Source organism: Hemiscyllium ocellatum, chromosome 6 (genome assembly GCF_020745735.1).
Source record: "Hemiscyllium ocellatum isolate sHemOce1 chromosome 6, sHemOce1.pat.X.cur, whole genome shotgun sequence".
NCBI classification, from domain to species: Eukaryota; Metazoa; Chordata; class Chondrichthyes; order Orectolobiformes; family Hemiscylliidae; genus Hemiscyllium; species Hemiscyllium ocellatum.
This window is the reverse complement of record NC_083406.1, coordinates 119,620,431-119,647,708: the sequence shown is the minus strand read 5'-3', so window position 1 is coordinate 119,647,708 and position 27,278 is coordinate 119,620,431. Positions and strand designations below refer to the sequence as shown.

General features: G+C 41.7%; 1 protein-coding gene across 2 annotated transcripts in view; it reads left to right on the top strand.

Moving 5' to 3' along the window:
* The window catches only part of uvrag (UV radiation resistance associated gene), a 315,405-nt gene that overhangs the window by 18,425 nt on the left and 269,702 nt on the right, over window positions 1-27,278 (top strand). The window contains exons 2-3 of one of the 2 annotated variants that reach the window (XM_060826320.1): window positions 11,167-11,284; window positions 20,081-20,115. In XM_060826320.1, the coding sequence (XP_060682303.1) occupies window positions 11,167-11,284; window positions 20,081-20,115 (153 nt within the window). Of the gene's footprint in view, window positions 1-11,166; window positions 11,285-20,080; window positions 20,116-27,278 lie in introns of those variants that run through there. The other variant, XM_060826321.1, reaches the window with a different exon arrangement.

The window sequence follows — 27,278 nt, the reverse complement described above, 5'->3', positions numbered from 1 at the left end:
AATATACCTTTTTCTGCCATGAAACATTCATGTTGTGAGAAATGCAGCAGCCAGTTTGTGCATGGCAAGCTCCCAGAAACAACAATGTGATAATGCTCGGAGTATTTCTCATTCACCACCGATTGTTTCCCCGGGACACTGGGGAAATTGCTTTGCTGCTGTTCCCAATAGTACCATGGGATCTTTCATGCTCCAACTTAAGGGGGCAGGCGGGGCCTTGATTGAACATTTGGCTTTTAAAGGATGACCTGACTAACATTGCAGTGCTCTCCTCAGTACTGCACTGGATTGTTGGCCTTGATTCTTGCACCCAGTGGGTGGCACGGTGGCTGAGTGGTTAGTACTGCTGCCTCACAGGTTTGATTCCAGTCTCTGGCAGCTGTCTGTGTGGAGTTTGCACATTATCCCCGTGTCTGTGCAGGTTTTTTCCAGGTGCCCCGGTTTCTTCCCACAGTCCAAAGATGTGCAAGTTAGGTGAATTGGTCATGCTAAATTGACCACAGTGTTAGATGCATTAGTCAGAGGTGAAATAGGTCTGGGTGGGTTACTCTTTGGAGGGTCGGTGTGGACTTGTTGGACGGAAGGGCCTGTTTCCACACTGAAGGTAATCTAATCTAATTTCTGGAGTTGGACTAGAATTTGTAACCAATGGTACCATGGCTGACATGCTGTGTTGTTTGTTTTTGTTTTGTTGGATTGTATTGCCAGTGATCAAGTGATGACCGGTTTTGTAATCTCGAGGCTTGACTATTCCAGTGTATTAGTTCATGTTGCTCTGATGAGTTAACTAAACTTGAAACATTAGCTTGCTCTCTCCTCTTGGATGCTATGATGTGGAGGTGCTGGTATTGGACTGAGGTGGACAAAGTTCAAAAATTTCGCAACACCCAGCTTAGCTACCTGACAAAGTAGCAGCACCCTGAAAGCTCATAATTCCAAATAAACCTGTTGGGCTACAACTTGGTGTCATGTGATTTTTAACTTCATCGATGCACCCTAACCTACTGTGACCTCCAGCATGTTTTTGGTAAAATTCCAGCATTTGCAGTAATTTGCTCAGGTAGGTTACATGTGAACATGAACTAATGCTCACCAATTTGCTTGGACTCCAGTGCACACCAATAGTTGTGCTTTTAGCTGCTTAAGGCAGAGGTCCTGAACTAACTGATTCAACCCCCCCCCGCCCCGCCCAACTTCTCTCTTCTCCTCCCTCCCCCGCCCCCCCAAAACCAACACCACCAACATTTGCACCTAGTTCTTGTCTTCTGTCTGAAAAGTCTTCAAAGTTAGATGACAAACAGTTTGAACAAATTGTTTTAAATGTGGATTTCCATCAAAGTTTGCTCGATGCACTCCACAGAGCACTAGGGCAATTTTAGACGGGAAAGGCTCTATATATCCACAACTTGGCAATCAAAAATGTATCCGAGTCTTGAGGCAATGATTCAGTCTCCCTTCTTGCAAGAGAATTTCAAATGCTTAAAGTCAGAACAGAAGATAATTATCAATTTTGATCAAATGATGTCGGACACTAGCTCATTGTAGTTTCTTCGCTGAACAGAAATCCTGAATATTGATATAGGCTGAGACCCTTGTATTTTTGCACAGTTCTGCACAATCAACTGTTTTTAACAAACTTGTGGGCTTGCTCTCATACAACTGTCTCTGGGCATGAATAAAATGGCAGAGTCTAAATTGCAGTTTGAACTTGACCTGCAACAGTGCTGGCACTGGATTAATGTGTAAAAATGGAATTGGAATGTAAAATTCTTTTAAACCACTTCATTTCGATTGCGCTCTACTAGGTACACTTGTATTGGCCTTCTAGGTGTTTCCTTTGACATGACCAATTGTAGGAAGTGGAGCCAAGTTGAAGCGAATTTCACTTAATCCGAAAACTCATTACTACTTTTAAAAGATGGTTGCTACCTTCCAATGCTTTTGTGTGCAACTGAGTGACTTATTACTGTTTAGATATTTAACTGACCTTGTGTCATAGAACTGTGCAAACAAGCTGTGTTCAGATATGGTTTTATTAACGAAGCAGAACTTTGACAAAAACAGAGCGCAAAAGCAGCATCAACGCTGTTTTTCCAATGAGAAGCATAATTGTTGCTGTCTGTAAAGTTACACTAGTTTGAAAGTGTGAAGCATGATCAGAAGTTGATGGTGTTGCCAAACCACAGCTAATGTAAAGTGATATTGTTACAAATACACATGCAGCGTGACTTTGCCATGAGTCCAGTGATCCATGATAGTGGTTCAGAGGTTTACTTATTTTGATCTTGGCTGTTTATTCCAATTCTGATGTTGATACAATGTAAACATTTGAGTGCTGTACAGTAACAAGTGTGCAAATCAGTGATAAATTGTGCATTTGATGCAAGGAACCAACTTGGATCATGGTGGCATCTCTGAAAACACCAGTTTTTGGATTGAAATTCTGTCGTCTTCACTCTGATCACCTGCATTACTGGTTTAAACTAGGGTAGCTGAGGACATTTTTCCACTGGAGAGCAGGAGGTTAAGGGGTGATCACAGAGGTCTGTAAAGTCACGAGGTATGCAAGTGAAGTAAATGGCAGATGTCGTTTCCCTAGAGTGGAGGTTTCCAAGACTGGGAGCATGTTTTTAAGGTGAGAGGAGAAATATTTGAAAAAGACTGGGGGGGGGAAGAGGGGGGGCAAATTTTTTTACACAGACTGCCTAGTGTATAGAACAACTGCAAGAGGAAGTGCTGGATGTGAGTACAATTACAGCATTTAGAAAACATTTTGAATAAGTATGTGGTTAGGAAAGGTTTAGAGGGACATGGGACTAGTTTAGCTTGGGATTACGGTTGGTATGGGCTGGGTGGACCTAAGGGTCTCTTTCTTTCACTCTGACTATATAAGTATAGTCACAGATGAGTATAGGAGGGCATATTAGGCGCAGTCCCAGACATGTCTAAAAGAGGTGTTAACGTGGTGAACCTATGTGTCAAACAATACGCAGTAAGTAGACTGGGTTTAGTGATGCCACAAATTATGGATCAAATCTAAGCTCTAGTCTGCCCTATTTAATCTGAATAGTAGTGGGCAATTATTCACAGGAGGTGGAGGATCTGCAAATATCTCTATCCTGAACGGAAAGATCATTCAGTATATGAGTGCAAAGATGAAGTTGAAATGTGTACAACAATTTTCATCCAGAAGTGCTAAGTTGCTGATTCATCCCAACTACCTTCAGAGTTCCCCAACAGATGCTAATTTTCATGCAATTTGATTTGCCTGGCACTAGATCAAGAAACAGCTGGAGGTACTGGATATTGAAGACTTGTGCTCCTGAACCTGCTGTACCCTCACATGGCTGTTCCAATACTGTTACATCACTGGATTCTATGCAGCGGTGTGAAGCTTGCTGGTGAGCTCAAAGGCTGTTAAGAATGATGGCTCTCACCAGCAACATCCACAGTCCAAAGAATGGAAAATGTCTTCTGCTATGTCCCTATCAAGCTCTTCAAGAAAAATCAGACAGTTAGCTTTTCAAGACGATCCCTAGATGAACTCACGTTGCAGTCCTTTATAGATTCACCATATATCTTTTATGCAGTTTGCAAAAAAACTTTTTATTCAATTAAAGTCTTTTGGGGAAACTGCATAAAAGATATATGGTGAATCTATAAAGGACTACAATGTGAGTTGATCTAGGAAACGTCTTGAAAAGCTTGATGGGGACATAGCAGAAGACATTTTCCATTCTTTGGCCTTTAGATGTCACTGGTGAGAGCCATCATCCTTAATAGCCTTTGAACCCACAGCTGTCTTCATCAACTTCACAATGTTGCTGCAGTTCCAGAATCCCCCTCAGTACAGATTTTTTTTTTAAGGACTGCAGATTTCCTTTCCGAAAGTCTTTCGATGAAGCAGATAATTGAGAATGTATGTTATGGTTACCATTGCTAACATACTTCCAAATTTGGCAACCAATTAATGAAGCCCCAAGAAATGGGGAGAATTTTGTTTCTCAAACTGGTTTGTCTCTGAACTGAGCTGACCGAGGATGTGGACAGGGTAGTTGAATTGGTTCATGCAAAAGGAAAGTAGATCGTTCAGAATGAGGTGTTTGGCTGGGAGTGTAGTTCTTGTCAAAATCTTTAAAATTCTAATGAGTAGACAGGCTAAACACTGGAACAATGTTACTAAGACTAGGAAGTCCAGCATCAGGTCACAGTGTAAGGATGTAGGACCATCAGTCATTTAGGACTGAGATGGGATGTATCTCAACCCAGAGAGTGGCGAGTCTGTGGATTCTCTACCCCAGACAGCACTTGAGGCCAAAATATTGATCTCCTTGAAAGCATTCAATCTGCAGTGTGAAGGGGAGATGGTGGGAGAATGCTGCCTGGTGAGGTGCACATTTGGAGAGCTGATGTCTGCAAATGTGTTTTTTTAAAAGTCAATTTTGTTTTTGATTCCAGGTGAGAGTTTAACCATGCCAATAGGCATTTAGCTAGATTACTAATCCAATGAAGTATTGGCATTTCAGTAGCAATTATATTACATCTTGTAATTGGCATCCCAGTTAGTGAGAGGGTAGTGATAAGGGGGATTGTCATCAGGCTGGAATGGTATGAGTCGGATCTTTCAGATTTGTTTTTTTAGTTGCTGGCCAATCCATCGCTTATTTCCAGTCTCTAATTATCATTGAGGGTGATGCTAAGCTGTCAGCTTTAGCATATAATTGGCATTTTCAGAATGTTACCTACAGTCAACCCCATCACCTTGGATCTGGAGTCCTAAATGCTGTAGATTGGGCAAGGATGTCAGCTTTTCTTCCTGACAGGACATGAGTGAACTACATGGGTTTGAGTGATGATCCAGCGTTTTCATGGTCGCCATTACTGCACCATGCTTTTTATTCCAGGTTTACTTGTGTAATTTTAAAAATCCCAATTGCAGTGATGGAATTGGTGTCTCCAGGTGGTTGGGCTACCTGTCCAACAAGTATACTATTTGCATACCTCTGAAAGGATCTTGATTTATTATCTTTCTTGGTGATCTGGAGCTTGTACCCACAGCACAGTGATTAAATTTGTAGGTTATGCAAATCTAACCAAGCTGGTGGAGGCTAAAACTGAGCAGGATAAACTGAGTATTTTGAACAAATGTTTCGGGTTTTACAGAAAGGTAAATACATCAAGTATAGGGTTAGAATACAAAGTGCTGAAACTGGGACACTGTCAATGTGTTACCGCTAAAAGTGGCAGAATGCTGTCAATGGGACATGAAAGACTTTTGGGATGTCTATAACTTGGAACTATCATGCCAGTGCTGAGTGACAGTGATTTGAAAAGTCACAACTCGGCTAGAATAGGTAATTTGCTATTTGAGTTGTTGGTTGGAGTTCCCTTCCCCCCCCCCCCCCCCCTTTTTTTTAAATTCAGTTATAGGAACTGCCTAGGCCAGCATTCATTGCTCATTCCTAATTGCACAGAAAGCAGGAAAGTCAGTCACATTGCCTTGGATCTGGAGTCACATGTAGGCCAGACCTGCTAAGAATGGCAGTTTCCTTCCCTAAAGGACATTAGTGAACCAGATTGGTTTTTTGACAGTGGTTTCATGGTCATTGTTAGACTCTTAATTCCAGGTTTGTTTTGAGTTCAAATTCCAGCGTGTGCCATGGTAGGCTTTGGATCCCAGGTCCCCAGAGTATTAGCTGAATTTTCGGATTAGTAATCCAGCAAAAGTACGAGCAGGCCATTGCTTTCTCTCTGCTCACTCTGCTACAAAAAAAACATTAGTTCCTAAAGTATAGAGAAGAAGCGACTGGAAATTTCATTTCTAGTTTGCAGATCAGAGAAGGTTCACTATGATGATTCCTATTTATGGAGGGTTTGTCTTATGAACAAAGGTTGAACAGGTTGGGACTCCACTCAGGAGTTTAGAATGGGAGGTGAGCTCATTAAAACATTGGATTCTTAAGGGGCTTGACAGGGTGAATGCTGAGAAGGTCTTCCCCTTGTGATAGTGTCTTGGACCAGAGGCATACTCTGAGTAAAGGGATGTCAATTTAAGACTAAGATGAGGAATTTCTTCTGAGGGTTCAGTGTCTTTTAAACTCCTTGCCCCAGAGAGTGTGGGACAGTGTCCATGTGCAAATTTAAGGCTGAGACACATTATCAAAAGGGGCATCAACAGGTTTCAAGTTGTGAGGAAAACGTGGGAGATGCAGAATGATTGATTCCTGGTCCTATTTCTTATAATCTTTGTGGTTTGTGTAGACTGCTGGCAAGGCCAGTCTTTCTTGTCTTGGCGAATTGCCTTGAAGGTGTAGTTGAACTGTCCTTTTAAATAAGTGCAGCTCTTGTGGTGTGCATGAACCCATAGTGCTGGTAGGGAGGGAGTTCTTCCTTTTTGACCAGAAATTATAAAGGAATGGCTATTTAGTTCCAAGGCAGGATGGTGTGGGGAGGAGAACTTGCAGGTGATGTTTCCATGTGTCCTTTGTCCTTCTGACTTGAAGTTGTGTATGAATGTTAAATTTGATGTTTGATTGATTGGGTTGTTTTGTATTGGAAGATGTTCTCATATGGTGTTGGAACTGCCATTATCCAGCAAAGGACAGTGTTTCAATCTTGTTTGTCATGTCTTGAAATTGTAGACCAGACTTCAAGTTGGTGTGATTTTCACTGCGGAATTGTCAGCCACTGAATTGTTCTTAAAGCTTCAGTATTTACATGGCAGTTTCAGTTCCAATTTTGGTCAATTGTCACCTCAATGATGTTGACCCTGGGGGATTGTGATAGAAATGGCGTTAAATATCAAGGGGAGATGGTTGATCTTGCCTTTTTCTTAACAATGCTATTGTTTGGCACTTAAATGGCAACGTCAAATTTCACCATACATCAGCCTGTGATGGCCAAGTTTTGCAGCACTGACTACCTCTGCCTCTATCTAGTTGCAATGGGCAGTTGTCAGTGCACAGCCCTCTTTTGACCTTTGAAATTGGGAAGGTCATTTAATAAAGCAATTGAGATACTTGAGTCTTGGTCACAATCCTCAGGAATACCTGCAGTGATGTAATTTGACCTCACAACCATCTTTCTTTTATTTCTTGTCTAATTCAAAGCAGTTTAGAGTTGTCCCTGTTTTTCACTGACTCATTGATGCCACACTGGATTAAATAGATCAATCTTGGTGTTGAGGGAAATCACCCTGCCCTCTGCCCTGGAACTTTGGCTGTTTGCACTTAGGCTGTAATAAAGACGAGCTGAGTTACCTTTGCAGAACCTGAAATGAGTGTTCATGAGCAAGTTGTAGTTTTGTCAGTGATGCTCACCCTCGACGCAATCAGCCACACCATTTAGCTGACTAATTGAGCAGTTAATTGGTTGGATTGAGTTTGTCCTTTTTTTATGGACAGTATATAGTTGGGTAGTTTAACAGCTCTGTAGGGTTTTAAACCTCTGGCAGTTAATCAAGTGATGGAAATTTCTTTGCGTTGAGTTTTATGATTGGGCAGAGTAAACACTGAAAAGCATTAACTTTGGGTTTAGAACAGGGTGGGAGCTGGGTGGAGTGGGAACCCACAGCATTGTGGAGAGCTTTTGTCAACCATCAATTGCAGGGGTAGAAGTAGGCCTTTTAGTTCATGCACTGAGATTGCTGTTGATCTGATCGACTCCACTTCCCTACCCAAAAAATTTGTCTATCTCAGCTTTGAATATACTGAATGACCAAGCTTCAATGGCTCTGTGACAAAGAATATTACAGATTCACGACCTTTAGAAGAAATTCCTTGTTACCCATGTCTAAAATGTGTGAGCCCTTACTCTGCGATTTTGCACTTTGATGCTAGACTCTCCACTTGTATCCTGTCAAGTCATCTCAGAATCTTGCATGTTTCAGTAAAGTCGTCCCTCAATCTTAGGTTTTCCAATGAGCACTGGTCCAATCTATTTAACCTGTCTTCAAAAGGCAGCATTTCTGTGCTTGCTGTCAGCTGACTGAACCATTCCAGACACACTCTGGTGGAGATGGGTGCAAGAACAGTTTCTCCAGGACAAAGGAGTTAGTTTATAACAGGTACCTCAATGCAGGAATTTAGTTTTACAATTCCAGATTAGAAATGTTTAGTTTGAACCCGGGGGTTATTTGAAACAAAGTTTCAGATCAGTTATGTGAATCTTCAAGAAAGAGGCAATCAAACTCCACAAATCAAAAATTGGAATGAAGTTATATTAAAACTGTAGATGTGATGGAGAACACACGTTTCTCTGTTTTAATATGCAAATAGATACTTTTGGGAATAGAATTTTACTGTTACTTGTCAAGAGTTGCATTTATCCTGTTACCTTAGTTTCTTCTGGAAAATAAAGTAGTTTAATACCTGATATGCTGCATTGTGTGTGCATGTGCTTGAATGGAAGATTACTTTGTTAAATTAAAATGTATCAAGTCACGTTTCAGAGACGATAACTTTGACCATAACCATGGAGTTCCTTGAGTTCTGGTTGGAGTTGATATTATGCACGTGATTCAGACTGATGATTATCATTAGCTATATCTGTTAGCACTGTATTGTGCACAACTGCAAAGGTGATTGGTAAATGAGATGAACTCTGGTCATTTTGAGCAGTTAGATCTTTTCCTTGGTGATACCCCATCTTTATGTATTCAAGACTTGTATTAGTCTCAAGTTGAAACCCAGTGCAGATTCACCTGCTCCATCTGCTTTTTTCTCCTCCCCGCCCCGTCCCAACCCGTGTATGCTTTAGAAGGACTGTAATGCTGGACTTTAGTCTTTGGTTTTCTTTTAGAATTATTAGAGCTAATTTTGTATCTGGGTACCTTTTTTTTCTGTTCCTAAGTTGGCACTGGAAATGGTGATATTGTACACTGTTGGCTCTACTAATTTTATCCCTGTACTTGAGTACATGTAACAATAAAACCTAATTCTAAAACTGTTTAGGTCCTTGTCATTCTCTCCTGTCTGTGACATTACTATTACTTAAGTTAGTGCTTTTTTTTATACTGTAGTTTTGTAGTCACTTGGGGCTAAATGAGATGAATTGAGTGTCTCTTAATCAGTCATGACTTTCATATTCTTTGAATCACAATTGCCAGAGCTGACAGCTATGGTCAGTTGATAGCACTACAGCCTCAAACATGAATACACAGTTTTGCAGACCGAATCTGGTGCTGTACGAGGAGTGCATCATTGTCAGACATCCAGCCTTATGATTAAGTTCAAGCCCTTCTCTGCCAGCTTTGATACACTTAAAATATCCCATGACACCATTTGAGCAAGAACAGGGAAATGCAATCCCAAACTCCATCCAGTGCAGTGGCCAATGTTTATTCTTTTAGTTACGACACAAACAGATCAATTTGTTGTTTGACAGCTGTATTTCTGTACTTGCCAAAAGGATGGCAAAGTGCTATGTGATTGCAAGCTGTCTTGATAAATGACTGGAATATGGCATCTGATCCTGGCTATGTTTGTGGGAAACCATAGTTTGCACATTGATTATGTCCCATATTTCTGGGATCGAGGTGAAAGAATAGAATGGAAATGTGTAAACACTAAATGCTGCATGTGACATAAGGGCCCTTTCAAATTTGGCTGTATAAATGAAGGAAAAAGTTTGTTCCTCAAGTTTTTGCTCACTTAAGCATTCTTGATATTTAACGGATAAAGTCAGGCTTGTTTTATACTGCCCCTTTGCTGGCTTTTGCCATCAGAGCACCTTCTGTGAACTATGTTAAGTGACCGCTAACTATCCTGTTGAATTCATATCCTCTTGTAATCGCATCAAAATATACAAAGTCAAAATGGCAAGCATTTTGGAAATCTGAAACAATACTTGAGTCATATTGAAAGCTATATCACAGCTTCTGTGGAGCAAAACCGTCAGATTGGCAGAATGTTAATCTCAAGCAAATGTGCATATGTCTGAAAATCTGTTGTGCGAACATGAGATTTCTCTTCCTGTACACGAATTAGAGGAGAAGGTTTTGTGGTGTTTTATTCATAATGAGTTCATTTCATTTAAACTATTGATCACATTGCGTGGACCTTCAATTACAATCTTGTGATGGGCCCCTTGATTTTACCCTCCAGCTTCAGGGTTGAGAAATGAGCTTGTCTTTGTACTGCAACCCAAGCATGTCTGCAAGATACAAGTCTTTTCATGTACTTGAGCACACATTAGTTCCAAATGCATCATTCTGTTCTGCTATGTTAAAATAAGCTAAAATACTTCTTTGAAGATTGAAAGATGTGACTTGTGTGTAAATCCTTTCGATTTTGGGCTCTCCCAAAGCACATGTCCAATAATGTGATTTTATTTTTGAAGCATCGTCACTGTTGATAACTTATGACTTTGTGTGAGGCAAGCTGCTTGGTGTGTTAAGTTGTCATGAGGATTTTGAGTAATGTTTAACTTGAACTTTGAGTTTATATGTTAAATTTTCTCACTTGGCCAAATTCATCAGTGCTGTTTAATGTTGCAATGACATTGGTCATAGTTCTGTTTTAAGTAGCCAGAAAATCCATACAGTGTGATGTTGAACATAATTGAAGTTTCAGTGCGAATATCTAAGCTATTGTCGAAACTGGGAATTTGAGTTGCGCATTTATGACTTCTACACTGCTAATAGTGATGTCTTTCGAGCAATGCATGAAGCCTGAATACTCTTCTGCCTTGTTAGGTTAATAGAAAAGCCAGTGTTTAAAGAGTCTGCACTGTCCTGGCTGACAAATCAACCATCAGCAAAATCTTGGTCATAGATTTGCTGTTGTTAAGATCTTGCTATTAGACTTTATCCTGCAGAACTATACAGGTCAGAAGTACTTAATTGACTCTGTAAGGCGCTTTGGGATATTTTGAAGTCATGAAAGCTGCAGTATAAATGCAAGTTATCTTTTTCCCTGTGTCTAGCTAATGAAGTTAATTGAGATTGGTCGCAGAAGTTGGAAAACCTGCATCCCTTCCTTTGAGCATATGTCAAAACAAGCCAATAATGAATCTTGTACACAGTTCACAAATGTTTTGTGGACTGATTTTGAAGTTTCTAAAATGATACTGAATAAATAAAAATATGCAGAACCAAAAAAGGTCCTGGTGAAAGTCCAATATTAGAAATTTAACTGTTTGAAATTTCTGTTTTGTCTGTTAATTTAGCGACGGCTTCGACATCTGCGTAGTATTGCAGCACGAAATATCATTAACAAGAATGGATCCCATCTTTTAGACACCTACTTTACTCTACACTTGTGTGATGATGCAAAGGTCTATAAAGGTAAGCTCGAATGGACGTACATAGGTTTTTGTGATGGGAATTCACTAAATTGATATGAAGTTAGAGCATCCAGTTTTTGGTTTGTGTGGTGGCCTTGGTAGAGTTAATGGTCACCTACTACTTGGTGAAATCTTCCAATTTAACAGCTGATTAGAATTATAAACTACTTATCAAATATTGAGCAAGGTTGAATGAATTCAATACATGGTCAGCAGGCATTTTTCACTTCAAAGCAGTGTAGGCATTTCCTAATCAAGCTGTTCAGAGATGTTATTTGTTATGGACCAGACCAGACCCGCTCAAAAGACTTGAGGGTAGCCTCAACTCTAACTTTAGCTTATTTTAAAGGCAAATGTGAACTATTTGCAATGTTACTGGTCAAACTAGTTGGTGTTAATTAAAACACGGAAGAGAAAGTGAGGTCTGCAGATGCTGGAGATCAGAGCTGAAAATGTGTTGCTGGAAAAGCACAGCAGGTCAGGCAGCATCCAAGGAACAGGAAATTCAATGTTTCGGGCATAAGCCTTTATTCCAGATGAAGGGCTTCTGCCTGAAACGCCAAATTTCCTGTTAATTAAAACGCAACCTGTTTAAGCCCTATAGTTGAAATGCAACCAAAGGAAGAGGAATTTAGAATAATTTATGATGTGGAGGTGCTGGTGTTGGACGAGGGTGGACAAGGTCAAAAGTCTTATGACACTAGATTAGAGTCTAACAGGCTTATTTGGAATTGCAAACTTTTTGAAGCACTGCTCCTTCGTCAGATGAAGTCACTTCACCTGAAGAAGGAGCAGTGCTCCAAAAGCTGGTACTTTCAAATAAACCTGGTGTTGTGACCTTTTCCTACAATAGCTTAACTCTATTGGAAACCTTAACGGGATAATGGATACAATAACTATTACAAATTAACTGTTTTAATATAGCAACATCCCGTAAGTACATCCCCTTGGCAAAAAGGAAAATTTAGCCAGATGCTCACATGCAGTTCTCCAATCCAGGAGGAAAAGCATTGAGAGAAAATTTAGTAGCCATCAGCAGACATTCACTGAATTTTCCAGCTGAGACCCCATACTTCTGCTTAAGCTCAGCCTAAAAACCCAGAACCTGATCTGTAAGAGCTGGCCACATCAATTTAGATTTTTTTATTTGAAAACACCAGGCCCTCTCAAGCTGCTTGCTTTAAGCGTTCTGGTAGACTACTCGGTGCCTCTGTCTTCCAACTCCTCTTCAAAAAAACAAAACTGGGACAAAATAACTTGTTAAAGTGACAGCATCGTCATGTATTATACCCCTCCAAAACAGGTGGAAACTGAATCTGGATCTCCTGGTTCAGAGGTAGGGTTGTTAGCATCGTACTATAAGAACCCTGTTTAAATTTATGAAAAATTTTTTTTTAAAATCCAAGTTGCTCAGATGTTGTTGCGCCTCATAGTTCAAGGGTAGGAATATTACCTCCGTGTGACATGAATCCCAGGAACCTACTTTAAATCAGTCTATAATATCTTCTCCTCCACGTGTTAGGAAACTGATAAGTTTGAATGGAAAGTTGAAATGTATTAAATCCAGTTTAATTTTCCAGTTCTGTGACTATGACTTGTTTTATTTAAGGCTTCCACTTTGTCTAGCTATGGGTCAATTTAGACTTTTCTTGGAATTATGACTTAGTCTAAATTACTAGACAAGTTATCTGGTGAGATAAATTTGAGTCTGTTTAGTTCAACTACTGTGAACTACAATAAGATGCCAGAACGGGATCAATTTTAAAGGAAGTAACCATGACAACAGAAGGGCAGTTTAATTCTGGCAACCTGCAGGGCATCTGTTCAGTAAGACGGCTGAAACTGTTGTGGCAGTCCAAATAGACAGTGTTGGACAAAGTTCTGAACGCAACCCGCCTCCCTTAAAGAAAGTCAGTGAGACAGTCTAAGTATCGCAAGGGGAGATGGCGAGAATCCTATCTGGTAAACATACTGAAAGAAAACTTGTGCGATTCAGCAATTGAGTAAGAAACAGTGACGATATGAGTGAGGTTTCACTGGGTTTCTTTGTCTGTAAAATATATATATTTCTGGAGAAAAAAAAGTTAACAGCAAAAAAATTTTCTTTTTTTCCTAATCTCTTAGGCCCATAACTTTGCTGATCATACAAGGAAAAGCCAGGAAGTCACTCATTAGTATAGTGATAGACAGACATTGAGTTCCCCCACTGAGCTAAAAGCTGATCTGTGGCTAACGGGATGGGTACTGTTTAGTAATTCTACGTGGAAATCGGAATGAAGAATATGTGCTCAGAAAAGTGGCTGACAATTGTAGCCAGAAAACTTGAATGAGATTAATGGAAAGCGTGAGTTTGTCTTATTAGGAAATGTTGAACAGGTTAGGCTTTTAAAAGCTGGAATTCAAAGTTATTTCATGAAGTTGGGAAGGCGTTTTGATTGAAATATATGAAATCCTGAGGGGTCTTGACAGAGTAGCTGTGCAGAATCGAACTAGGTGTCATTGTTCTAAGTCAGGGAATTTCCATTTAAAACCGATGAGGTGATTTAGTTTTTTTCCTGAGGGTCTCACATCTTTAGAAATATCTTTCCAAAAAGGTGGTCAAAACATAGCCCTTGAATATCTTTAAATTTGAAGTGAATTATTTCTTGTTAAGCAAGGCTGTAAAATGTTACTGGGACAGGCAGGAATGTGGATTTGAGTTTGCAATCTGATTATTCACGATCTTATTGAAAGGTCTGAATAGATGTCCAACTCGTTTCTGATTCTTATGTTCATACAAATGATCATGTTTTAAGTATATTGGCAATATTGTACAGATTGGTTCAGTGAATGACCACAGTGGTAATGAAATTGCAAAGAGAAAATTTGTCCATTGATACCATCCACAGGCATCATAACCAAGTCGGGCCTCTTGGTAGGGTAGAAATTTTATTGAATTTTGGACGGATCTCTGAATCTTCAGGAAACAATTGTGTCAAGATCTAAAGTTGAAGTCGTGAAAATATATTAAGTAGAATGTTCAAAAGGCTTTGACATCAAAATGGGAGTTGAAAATGGAATTTATATGGGATTGGTTGAAATCTTTGGCTGACGCTACACTAAGACTAGGCAGATAAACTAAAAGTAGAAATAGAAGTGGAATCTTTGTAAGGATATGATACTTAAAGTGAATAGCCAGTATTTAGAATTAAAAAGAGGGATTTTTGAAGTTGAGATGCCACTGTTAGAATTAGCTCACACTCATTTAGAAACAGAAAAATTTGAATTGATAGCAATAGAAAGGGAGTATCGTCCAGTTCCCGTCTCAGTTGAAGCAAAGCCCTCAAACAGTATAGTTTTACCACCTCCTTCATCTTTAGTTTGGGCACTGGAGGGAGAGAGAACGATGTCCCATGTGCACAGGGAACATGAGGTCTTGGTCTTCTCTTGAACAGCAGATTCTTAAGGAATTTATAGTCACTTAGAGGGAAGAGCATCCAGATAAGGCGACATACATATTGATTGGGTGACAGTTAGAATCAGCGAGCGCTAATAGTAGAGATTAAGCCATTTGGCATTACACAACAAATAACTGGCTTCATGTAATGAATGCTTTTTCACCTTGTTAACTGACGTTACATACTGAATGCTTCTTCATCTTATTAATGCACTGCCCTGGCCTCCAGTACCTCACTGTTTACTACAAGTTCTTATCTGATCGGTGTCATGCTTAGCTGAACTTTTTTGTTTCACAAAAATCAACTTAATTCTTACATTAACTGCTCATACTTTAGGCACTTTCTTAGGAGGGAAGGAAATAACCAAGGGCAATGCCAATTTTGAATTGCCTAGTAAGAAGAATATTTAAGGGGAAATGTAGTTTTAAAATGTTGAATTCTAAAGAGCCAAGTAAGTCAGACAACATGACTTGGTTAGATAAAAGCTTAAAGGAACAAAGAAGTAACAGTAGGTAACATAATTCTCATTTGAATTGGAGGTTTGATGTAACTGGTAAAAGCACATGAGAGCAAAGCTAGAGGCTGAAGCATTTCCAGCAATGTGCCAATCATGCAAGTGCCAAATGCATGAGCAGCTGCCTCCAGTGGTCCCCAGCATAACTGATGCCAGTCTTGAGCTAATTCAGTTCACTCCACGTGATATCGAAAACTGGTCGAGACAGTGGATAGTGCAAAAAGCTATTGGCCCTGACAATATTCCAGCACTAGGACTGAAGACTTGGGGTCCAGAATTTGCTACCTACCCTAGCCCAGCTCTTTGGATACAGTTATAATACTGGCTTCTACCCAACAATGTGAAAAACTGCTCAGACATGTCCTGTACACAACAGCAGGACAGATCCATCCTGCCAGTTCAAGCCCCATCAGCCTACTCTCAATCAGTAAAATGATGGAAGTTGTTATCATCAGTACTATCAAGCAGCATCTGCTCACCTTTCACCACCTATAATGCTTGGTTTGGGTTCTGTCAGGGCCACTCAGTTCCTGACCTCATAGCCTCAATTCAAATATGAACAAAAGAACCGTAAACACACGGATAGATCTAGATACCATCTATCAACCGAAAACGAACAGGAAATGACATCACCACAAACCCCAGGAACCCCATCCAGGAGAAAGATATAAATAGAAAGCAGGAGACAACAGCTTCGCGTCACTTGGAGGTCACCACTGATGTTACCTAGTCAGTTAATGGAACATCTGGATATCAAACATACAGCTCAGCGAGCAAACCTACACCCTAAAGAACTGAATTCTAGAGGTGAGGTGAGAGTGATGGCCCTTGCCATCAAGGCTGGATTTGACTGGCTGTGGTATCAAGGACTCTAGCAAAAGTGGAATCATTGGCAATTGGGAAGCAAACCCTGGGTCAGATTTGGCACATAAGATGGTTGTGATTGTTGGTCAGTTATCTCCACTCTAGGACATCTCTGAAGGTGTTCCTCAGGATGGTGTCCTGGGCCTAACCATCTTCAGCTGCTTCATCAATGACCTTTGCTCCATTTATAAGATCAGGGGTGGAATGTGTGCTGATTGCTGCTGAACATAGTGCATTCGTGCCTCAACACAGAAGCATTTAATGTTCAAATGCAACAAGATGTGGGCAATATCTAGGCTTGGGCTAGCAAGTAATATTTGCACCACATAATTATCAGGCAATGATCATCTCCAATAAGAGAGAATCTCCCCACTGCCCCATGACATTTGGTGTTAGCTTCACTGAATTACCCGCTATCAGCAACCTTGGGGTTACCATTAATCAGAAACTCAACTGGATTAACCAAATTAATACAGTGGCTGCAAAAGTTAGGAATGCTGCAGCAAGTGTCTTTCCTCCTCATGATACAATGTCTGTCCGCCATCTGCAAGGTGCAAGTCAGCAGTGTGATGGCATACTCCCCACTTAGCTGCATGGACAAGCGTGATTTGTTGGAAAAATTGACTTAGTCATACAGCACAGAGACAGACCCTTCGGTCTAACTAGTCCATGCCTAACATAATTTCAAACTAAACTAGTCCCACTGGCCTGCACTTGGCCCATATCCCTCAACGTTTCTTTGTATACTTATCCAAATGTCTCAAACATTGTAACTGTGCCCACATCCACCAATTCCCCTGGAACTTCATTCCACACACAAACCACCCTCTGTGGACAATTTGCCCAAATGTCTCTTTTTTTAAAATCTCTCTCATCTCATCTTAAAAAATATGCCCTAGTTTTGAAATCCCCAAGGATATTGGTAATTTGCGTTGGCTGAAAGAAAATTTTAGTTTCATCAGTCTCTGAGCCATTAGACCAAAAGCCAGTCTGAAAGGCCCTGAGCTTTCTAACCAGAATAATAAGATTGGAGCTGAATTAGGCCATGCAGTCCATCGAGTCAACCCAACCATTTGATCATCACTGTTTAGGTTTCTGAACCCTAATCTCCAGCCTTCTGTCTCTGATCCTTGGTTCTCCATGCTAATTGATTGGTTCTCAATCTTTGTCTTAAGTATACTCAGAGGTGACTTCCCTAGTCCTCAAAAGCAATGAATTCTATAAATTCACCACCCTGCGGCTGAAGAAATTCCATCTTATCTCACTTCTAAAGGGTAGTTAAGGGTTGCTTGCTTAAAGGCCTGTAAGAAAAATTGATGAGTTAACCAGTCCCTCTGTATTGTGGAGAAAGAAAATCTCATCTGGTGGATGTACCAAATGACACTTCGGGAAATGTTTACACCCTCATTAGTTGAGCAATCAGTTCATTGAGAAGGTGTTGGTGAACTGCCTCCTTGAACTGCTGCAATCCATGTGCTGTAGGTGAACCCACAATGTCGTTGGAGGGATTTCCAGCATTTTGGACTGAGCGTCTTCGAAGGAATGGTGATATGATTCCAAGTTCGGACAGTGAATGGTTTGGAGGAAAACATTCTGGTGATAATGCGTCTATATATCTTCTGCTCTATCCTTCTAGTTAATGTGGGTTTGGAAGTTGTAATGTGAGTTTGGAAGTTGCTGTCTAAGTAACCTTGGTGAATTTGCCCAATGTGTCTTGTAGATGGTACACACCTTTACTACTGAGTGGTGGTGGCGGGAGTGAAAGTATGAGGATATGGTACTAATCAAGTGTGCTGTATTTATTCTGGATGGTATGGAGCTACTCACATTTTGTTGAAGCTGCACTCAGCCTGGCAAATAGGGAGTATTCCAGCACATCCCTGACTTGTCCATTGGTGGGTCCACTGCCCAGAGTCAGATGTTTTATCTGTTGCAGGATTCTTTGCCCTTGTGTTGTGGCTACAAGCGCAGGTAACATGGCTAGTCCAGTTCAGTTTCTGTTCCGTTGTAACTGGACTAAAGGGATATTGCTACAGGGGGATTTGGTTAAGGAATTTCTCTTGTATGGTAGTGGATAGATTATTCCTTGCAGAGGCTATTACCTGGCACTTGGCAAATAGAAACATAAAAGTAGGGGCAGTAGTCAGTCATATGGCCCTTGACGCTTGCTATGCTATTTAATATGATCATGGCGGGTCAGCCAGCTCAGTACTATGTTAGTGCTTTTGCCCTATTTTGTTTGTTGCTTTTAGACCAAAGCAATATATCTAACTCCTTGAAAACATCCATGTTTTGGTCTTAACTGCTTGATATGGTAAAGAATTCCCTTAGCTCTCCACTCTCTGGGTGAAGATATTTCTCTTCATCTCAGTCCAAAATGTGCTTTTATCTTTACGTGCTATTGTCTTTTTTATGTGGGACCTTTATTGAAAGCATTCCAAAAGTCTCTAAGCCACATTCACTGGCTTGACTCGTAACTACAAGGTATATCCTTGAATTTCAGTAGGTTACTCCAATATGGTTTTCCTTTCGTAAATCCACACTGACTGTCCACTTCTGTCACTGTTTTCCAAGTGCTCCGCTATTAAATCTTTTCCTATGGAATTTAGTATTTTCTTCACCACTGATGTCAAGGAATTTAGAGTGATTAGCTTATTTCACTAACGGAGTTATGTGACTAACCTGTGAATTGGTTGGAACTATTCAGTCGAGAGAATCTTCAGAGATGCCTACTGACACAAATGATTTCTAGGGCCTTTCCCTTCACGTATGAATGTTACTTACCACATGTTAACTGAAACATGGATTTTTGTCCACGTCTTGGTGCATTTGGATCCAGACTGCTTATCTGAGGAGTTGTGAATCTGTGGGCATAGGCATTAAGATCCTTTTAATCCTCGGTACTTCCCCAGGGTCACACCATATGGCAAGGGTAGTAATGATGGTCTCTGGGAAACAGTCATGCTCAAAGAATCATACCATTTTTTAAACAAAGTCCGGATGTTGTTTGGTGAGATGGTGCGCCCAATTTTGGCATTGTCACCATTTTTGACTGAGGTTTTTGTAAGGAGGATTTTACAGTGCTGATGAGGTAATTGTAGTTGTCATTTTAGAGGCCTTAGTTGATGCTAGTGGTCTGTTTGGTTTCATTCCTTTTGTTTTGACTATATAGCAGTTTGTCAGTCATTTGAGAATCCACCACATTGCTGTACACTAAACTGGATAAGGATGACAGATTTTCTTCCCTAAAAAATATTACTGAGCTAGAAGATGTGAACAATCTGCAATCAGGTCACTAAACTCAAAATTCAAATTTCGGCTGAATCAAATTTCACCATCTCCCGTCAAGGGATTTGAATCTGTGCCCTTTGGGCATGAGCTTGTGACTCTGGATTACCATTGAGCCACCATCTTACTGTGTTCAGTAATTGTCCCCTCTGTTTAAAAAAAAATCATTTCGGAACTTGGAAGTAAGGTTATTATCTGGGTTATGAGTTGTCCAGCATTTGTAATCAGCTGGGATCCTGACCTGTTTCAATCCCCTGGTTCTGTAGATTTGAGATTTTTTCTCTGTTGTATGTCCCTCTGCTTTTTTGAGAGACGCATCACTGCCAATCATAAGTCACATCTTGTCAGACTATCTTAGCTGACTGTTGAATTGATTTTAAATACAGCATTGAACCAGTCTAAATCTTGTCTTCAAACTATTAAGTTTGTACAAAACTTTATAAATACCATTAATGTAGTTCTTGCAGTTTGCCCATGGCTTTGAAGAAGTCTGTTTTATGAATTTGACATCTACTTCACAAGCTTACTTGTTGGTGCAATGTTTGAGGTGGGATCCAGGTGGTTTCAATGCTTTTCTGACGTTCACAGCACATTTTATTTTGTAACTGCATGTTAACTATTGAGTTTCTGATTTTTACAAGTTCTTTGCAAATTGCTTCCTCACCTACTTTTTGTTCCTTTCTTTTGCCTTCAGCTTTTTACACCAGTGAGGTCGTGAAGGATTCTTTGGTAAGTAAGGCTGAATTGACTCATGTTAGATTTGTTTTCATTTGAGGAATGTAATCTTTGTGGTATAGCTTTTGAACTAGTTACGCTTAACACATTTGTTTTTCCAGCATCACATTTTTAAAAGCCCAATTCAGCCAATGCTAGCACAAGGAAGTGAGAGGTTGGGGTAATTTGTGTCCTGAGAGCAGAACAATGTGAGCTTGAAGTTTGCAGAAGTTGAGGAATTGCTAGCATATGCTCCTTGTTGACGTCAACCTCAGGATCGTAGTTGCAGCGTCCAGCGGCAAAATTTGAGAGCTCCTTTGTCAGAAGACTTGCTGTAGAACTTAATCAGCCTCCTGGATGATGGCTTCTTTGCTTAGCGGTTTACTGAACTACTTAGGAAATTACTTATTATTCTGGATCTCCCTCCAGCAAAAACATTGGTGGGATTACCTGCATTAAATGAACTTTGGTTCTGAAAGCGAGCTCACCACTGCCGCCTTGAGGACAATTGGTGAAAGACTTTGCTGGCTTTTCAGTGTGCATGTCTCAAATTGGTTTTTAAAATCAACAGACTTAAAATGAGCAACAGCTGCAAATGTGTTGCTGGTCAAAGCACAGCAGGCCAGGCAGCATCTCAGGAATTCGACGTTTCGAGCATAAGCCCTTCATCAGGAATAAGAGAGAGAGAGAGCCAAGCAGGCTAAGATAAAGGGTAGGGAGGAGGGACTAGGGGGAGGGGCGATGGAGGTGGGATAGGTGGAAGGAGGTCAAGGTGAGGGTGATAGGCCAGAGTGGGGTGGGGGCGGAGAGGTCAGGAAGAGGATTGCAGGTTAGGAGGGCGGTGCTGAGTTGAGGGAACCGACTGAGACAAGGTCGGGGGAGGGGAAATGAGGAAACTGGAGAAATCTGAATTCATACCTTGTGGTTGGAGGGTTCCCAGGCGGAAGATGAGGCGCTCCTCCTCCAGCCGTCGTGTTGTTGTGTTCTGCCGGTGGAGGAGTCCAAGGACCTGCATGTCCTCGGTGGAGTGGGAGGGAGAGTTAAAGTGTTGAGCCACGGGGTGATTGGGTTGGTTGGTTCGGGCGGCCTGGAGGTGTTCTCTGAAGCGTTCCGCAAGTAAGCGGCCTGTTTCACCAATATAGAGGAGGCCACATCGGGTGCAGCGGATGCAATAGATGATGTGTGTGGAGGTACAGGTGAACTTGTGGCGGATATGGAAGGATCCCTTGGGGCCTTGGAGGGAAGTGAGTGTGGAGGTGTGGGCGCAAGTTTTACATTTCCTGCGGTTGCAGGGGAAGGTGCCGGGGGTGGAGGTTGGGTTGGTGGGGGGTGTGGATCTGACGAGGGAGTCACGAAGGGAGTGGTCCTTGCGGAACGCTGATAGGGGAGGGGAGGGAAATATATCCTTGGTGGTGGGGTCCGTTTGGAGGTGGTGGAAATGGCGGCGGATGATACGTTGTATGCGGAGGTTGGTGGGGTGGTAGGTGAGAACCAGTGGGGTTCTGTCTTGGTGGCGGTTGGAGGAGCGGGGCTCAAGGGCGGAGGAGCGGGAAGTGGAGGAGATGCGGTGGAGGGCATCGTCGATCACGTCTGGGGGGAATCTGCGGTCCTTGAAGAAGGAGGCCATCTGGGCTGTGCGGTGTTGGAATTGGTCCTCCTGGGAGCAGATACGGCGGAGACGAAGGAATTGGGAATATGGGATGGCGTTTTTACAGGGGGCAGGGTGGGAGGAGGTGTAGTCCAGGTAGCTGTGGGAGTCAGTCGGTTTATAGTAGATGTCTGTGTTGAGTCGGTCGCCCGAGATAGAAATGGAGAGGTCTAGGAAGGGGAGGGAGGAGTCTGAGATGGTCCAGGTGAATTTCAGGTCGGGATGGAAGGTGTTAGTAAAGTTGATGAACTGTTCAACCTCCTCGTGGGAGCACGAGGCAGCGCCGATACAGTCATCGATGTAGCGGAGGAAAAGGTGGGTGGTGGTGCCAGTGTAGTTGCGGAAGATGGACTGTTCCACATATCCTACGAAGAGGCAGGCATAGCTGGGGCCCATGCGGGTGCCCATGGCAACTCCTTTAGTTTGGAGGAAGTGGGAGGATTGAAAAGAGAAGTTATTCAGGGTGAGGACCAGTTCAGTCAGTCGAAGGAGGGTGTCAGTGGAAGGGTACTGGTTGGTGCGGCGGGAAAGGAAGAAGCGGAGGGCTTTGAGTCCTTCGTGATGGGGGATGGAGGTGTACAGGGACTGGATGTCCATAGTGAAAATAAGGCGTTGGGGACCGGGGAAGCGCAAATCCTGGAGGAGGTGGAGGGCGTGGGTGGTGTCCCGAACGTAGGTGGGGAGTTCTTGGACTAAAGGGGACAGGACCGTGTCGAGGTATTGGGAGATGAGTTCGGTGGGGCAGGAGCAGGCTGAGACAATGGGTCGGCCGGGGCAGGCAGGTTTGTGGATTTTGGGCAGGAGGTAGAAACGGGCGGTGCGGGGTTGTGGGACTGAGGTTGGAGGCGGTGGATGGGAGATCCCCTGAGGTGATGAGGTCCTGGATGGTCTGGGAGATGATGGTTTGGTGGTGGGAGGTGGGGTCGTGGTCAAGGGGGCGATAAGAGGAGGCGTCCGCGAGCTGGCGTTTGGCTTCAGTGGTATACAGGTCAGTGCGCCAAACTACCACCGCGCAACGTTCATTAACGTTGAGGGGAGCCTTTGCCCACTCCATCCACATGAAGTATTGGTAATGTGGCTAAAATGGCAATAGAGGTTGTGTATGTTTTCTGAGGATGTCTGTGGGATGTGATGGGTATCCAGAATGCTGACTTTTATTTTTAAATTCAAACTTCCAGGAGTTGGTCTGCTTTTTACTAGGGGTAGCCAGGTTGAATTTTAAGTTCATGGTGCCTGGTTGCTTCTACAGTTATTTTGTAAAAGCACATTCACTTTGTTTTGCAACAAATCTTTCGTCCTTGTTCTAAGCATACACCTTACCACTCCTCCATTCTGTGGTCATTAAGTTTTACATATCAGCAACCATCACTTAGGTCAGATCTCTTATTTTACCATAATTATTCCTCTTGGCGAAATTGAGATTTATCTTTGAATGTAACTGGGCTGCGGAACTGGCTGAAATATATCACCGAACGAATGAATTGTACTACTTGATAAACACACTCTAACTATCATTGGGATCATTTTTGGATAGCAATATCTAACTAAATTGCAAGCTCCAGATGATTTGTTTTCACTTGATTAGAAAAGTCATGTTGAAGCTCAATAGGTTTGAATTGATAGTTCATTTACTTGTCACTAATGAAAGACCCAACTGTTGTCACCACTCCCTGGGGTAGTGTGCTGAAAACAAACTGAATTATCCAGTCTACATGCATTAGTGGTGCATCTCATTGAAACTTATACAATTCGAACAGGACTAGACACAGTAAACACAGGACATCTGCAGAAGTCATACCAGACTTGAAACATTAGCATCTGTGGAGAAAGAAATTGAGCAACAGACCTGCTGTTTCTCCAACATTGTTTGTTCTGTACTTGGTTTAAAAAGTGTATTCACTCTCTCATTTTGGTCTAGAGACCAAAAATGAGGTATTTTGCAGCGGGGTTCATGCTGGAATATTAAGGACTTCAGGTTCTCGCCAGATAATATCCTGGTTTGCAAGGCCCCATTCTAAACATTTTGAACTTAGTACAAAACTTTCTCAGCTTTCAGTATTTTTAAAAAAAAGTGTAATAATCTCAATTTACAGCATTTATTAAATGTTAATGAAATTTAATTTCCTTTCCTTTCAAGATTGTTGAATTTAGACTGCTGAACTAGATATTTATCCCATTCTGGGTTGTCTTGTTTAGTTAAATGTGGTGAGGTGCTACGAACTCCCAATGGTTTCTGTGAATTATTGTTTTCTCTGGCCAGTTAAGGGATGAATAACAGTAAATAGGCAATAGTAAAACATTGATTGGTTTTCTCTGCTGTGAAGAAGCCACACCATTTGGATTTGAAATCAGGAAGCACTTAGCACAAGATGTTATGCTCACCTGGAGTTCTCTCCTCAAATTATTTGCCGTTAGAAGAAAAAGTGTAATGGCTAGATTAAAGGAACTTTTGCACAGTTAAAGATCTGTAATTTTTTTGGGTAAATATGTGAAGGGATATTGAGCAAAGATTGGAAAATGAAAATTGTCAGATCCCTAATCTAATTTAACTCACTTGTAGTAAAAGCATTTTTGCTAAGATTAGGATTTACTGCTTTTCCCTCCATGACCTTGGAAAAGGCTGGTCTATTCAGTTTCCCCTGCTTGAACTTGTTTTGCTGTGTTGTTTGAATTCATGTACAAACGCATTCAAGAACTGCTTCTTCCCCACTGTTAGCAGACTTTGGAATGGACCTCTCAAATGCTAATGATATGAATCTTCTTGCGTTTTCTCAGTAGCTGTAACACGAACTTGCACTCTGCTCTGATACCCTGATGCACTTGTTTAGTACGATCTGCCTGTAAAGACAACACTTCAGTGTACGTCGGGACATGTGACGGCAATAAACCAAATCAAAAAGCTTGGTAGTAGAAATTGTGTATTAAAATGGCTGTCGCTAATCCTGTGGCAAGGAGTATTGATAATGAATTCTGAAGGCAGTCAAGGGAAACCTGTGTCTGCAAATTGAGATAACCTTCAAATGTTTTCCTGACAATTTGGTGCATTATCCTCTTCAGATTGATTTATGTTTGTGTGTTAGTGTAACTAGGTAGAGCTTTGAATTTGATCTACACTGCATTATGTCACACTCATTATAGCTCAATCCATAGATTAAAACAAATGCCAAGTTGGCTACACCTGACTGCTGAAACCGAGGGGCTTATTTAAAAATTGGCGGCGGCAGCATCTTGGACCACTGCAGCTAGCAGAGAAAATCTATTTGATCTTTTAGTGGTGCTATTTTGGAAAATTAAGTTGTCTTCAGTGTATGCAGCTGTAAATTAGGTAGCTCAAAATTGATATACTTAAGCTGTTGTATCAGCATTTGTTCAATTGGTCACATCTAAGTCTGATGGTTAATATTCCTACATCAAGAAAAGCATTTTATCTTGGTCATTATCCTGATGCTGTTTGAGTTTTCTGTGTACAAATTAGCTGTCTGTCACTTTTTTTTCCCAAATTATAACATGAACTACACTTCAGAAATATTTCACTTGTTGTAAAGTGTTTTGAGACCTCCAATGGTTATGCAAGTCTTTCTTTCATTTATGTATAGTATTGAAAGACTTTGTTTTTTTTATATGAAAACAAATGGGATCTCCAGCCCCACTGAGATTTGTCTTTTGTTTGTTGCATTGCACTGTGGCATACATGTTTTCTGTCACTACTTGTATCAATTCTGAATGTTGTTTGTCTTGCAGCATCTAGGTGGACTCATTCATTTTTGCACAGAATCCATTTGTGCAAATGGATTCTGTGCAATTATCCATAAGCATCTTCACTTCTGAGATGGAAGGAATATCTTTTGAGGCAACCGCAAATAATTGGGGGAGTAATGGTGTTGTTATTGAACTGTTAATCCAGAGACCGCTTAATGATCTGCGGACCTGGGTTCAAAACCCACTGTGGTAGATAGTGCAATTTTTAAAAAAAAATCAGGAAGTAAGTGTCTAATGATCACGAGTCCATTGCTGGTTGTTGGAAAAATCCATCTAGTTGACTAATGGCCTTAAGTGAAGGAAACTGCCATCCTTACCTGGTCGGCCTTCATTTGACTCGAGACCCACAGCAATGTGGTTGATTCTAAATGGCCCTGTGGACAATTAGGGATGAGCAATTAATGTTGGTCAAATCAGAGACTCTCATTTAATGAATGAGTAAAAAAAAATGAACACTGTCTAGATGAGTACTTCCAGTTGTGGGATGTGATGACTAGCCTCCAATCACAACTATTTTCCTTTCTGTCCTGGTTATGATCTATACGTAGGAATCTCGATTATCTGAATGAGATGGGCGGGCACTATTTCTTTTGGATAATTGATTATTTGGTTAATTGATTCAATGCTCTCCTTTTGGGGCACGGAGTTTTCTGTTAAGTCTGCTCTGTTCAGGAGACGAGGCAGCAGCACACTGCTCATGAGCCCTTGCACCCCAACCCAGTCCAAAAGTGCCCTCCAGTCCAACACCTCCGTTCTAACTTATCCAACACTGCCCCCCCTGCCTTTCCCCCTAATCTGTCTAACACCACCCTCTGTCGCCTGCTTTCCAACACTGCCCCATTATCCGTCCAACATCCCCCACCCCACCTCCTGCCTTCTCTCCCCCCCCCCCCCCCCCCACCCACCAACCCTGCGCCCCTGCTCACCCCCTAACCAGTCCAATACAGCTCCCAAAGGCATCCAATACCGCCTGCCCCCCGCAACACCATCCAACACCCACTGTCCACTCCACAACCCCTATCCATCACTACCCCCCACCCCACCCCTGTCTGACTCTGATTAATGCCCCTGCCATGTCTTACCTACCCCCGTCAGCCCCCCTCCCACTCTGGGGCAGCTGGATTGCTCACCAACAGTGAGGTAAATCTCCAAATAGCGCGCACGGGCACACAACTTTTGACTGCAGCTTTTTGAAAGTTTCACCTCTGCTCTGTACAGAGCAATGTTAGACAAAATATCTGGGGAAGAGGGGTTTAGGGTTCACCCTTAGGTAGAGCTCCAGGGAAGTGTGGGAAGAAAGCGCGAGGATGGGAGATCAGTCATTTCGAGATGGTGCCTGGGCTCTCTTTGTCCACAACTGTTCTTGGTAGTATTTTGGTGAGCCAAGATCATTTATAGTCAATGTAAACAGAAGACGCAGTCAGGGTTGAAACAGATCTTTGACGTAATGTTTCTATCAGGACCTCGAGATCTCCTTCTGATGATCTGATATTCTGATAATTGATATTCGGATAATCGAGGTTCCTCTGCATTTGGATTAATGCTTCAATAAAGTAGAGAGCTGATTTGCTGTGGTTGGACCTGAACTGTGCATCATTGAGTGGCTATTATTGCTGGGTAAGTGCTACTTGACAGCACTCGATGCTTTTGCTAATAACTCGAGCTGGACATGGGCAGAAGCTAGTAGATTTGGATGTATCTTAACTATTAGAAGCTGGGCAGTTGTCCATGTTGTGAAATAGCTGCCAGTGTTTTAACTGTGCTTGAATAA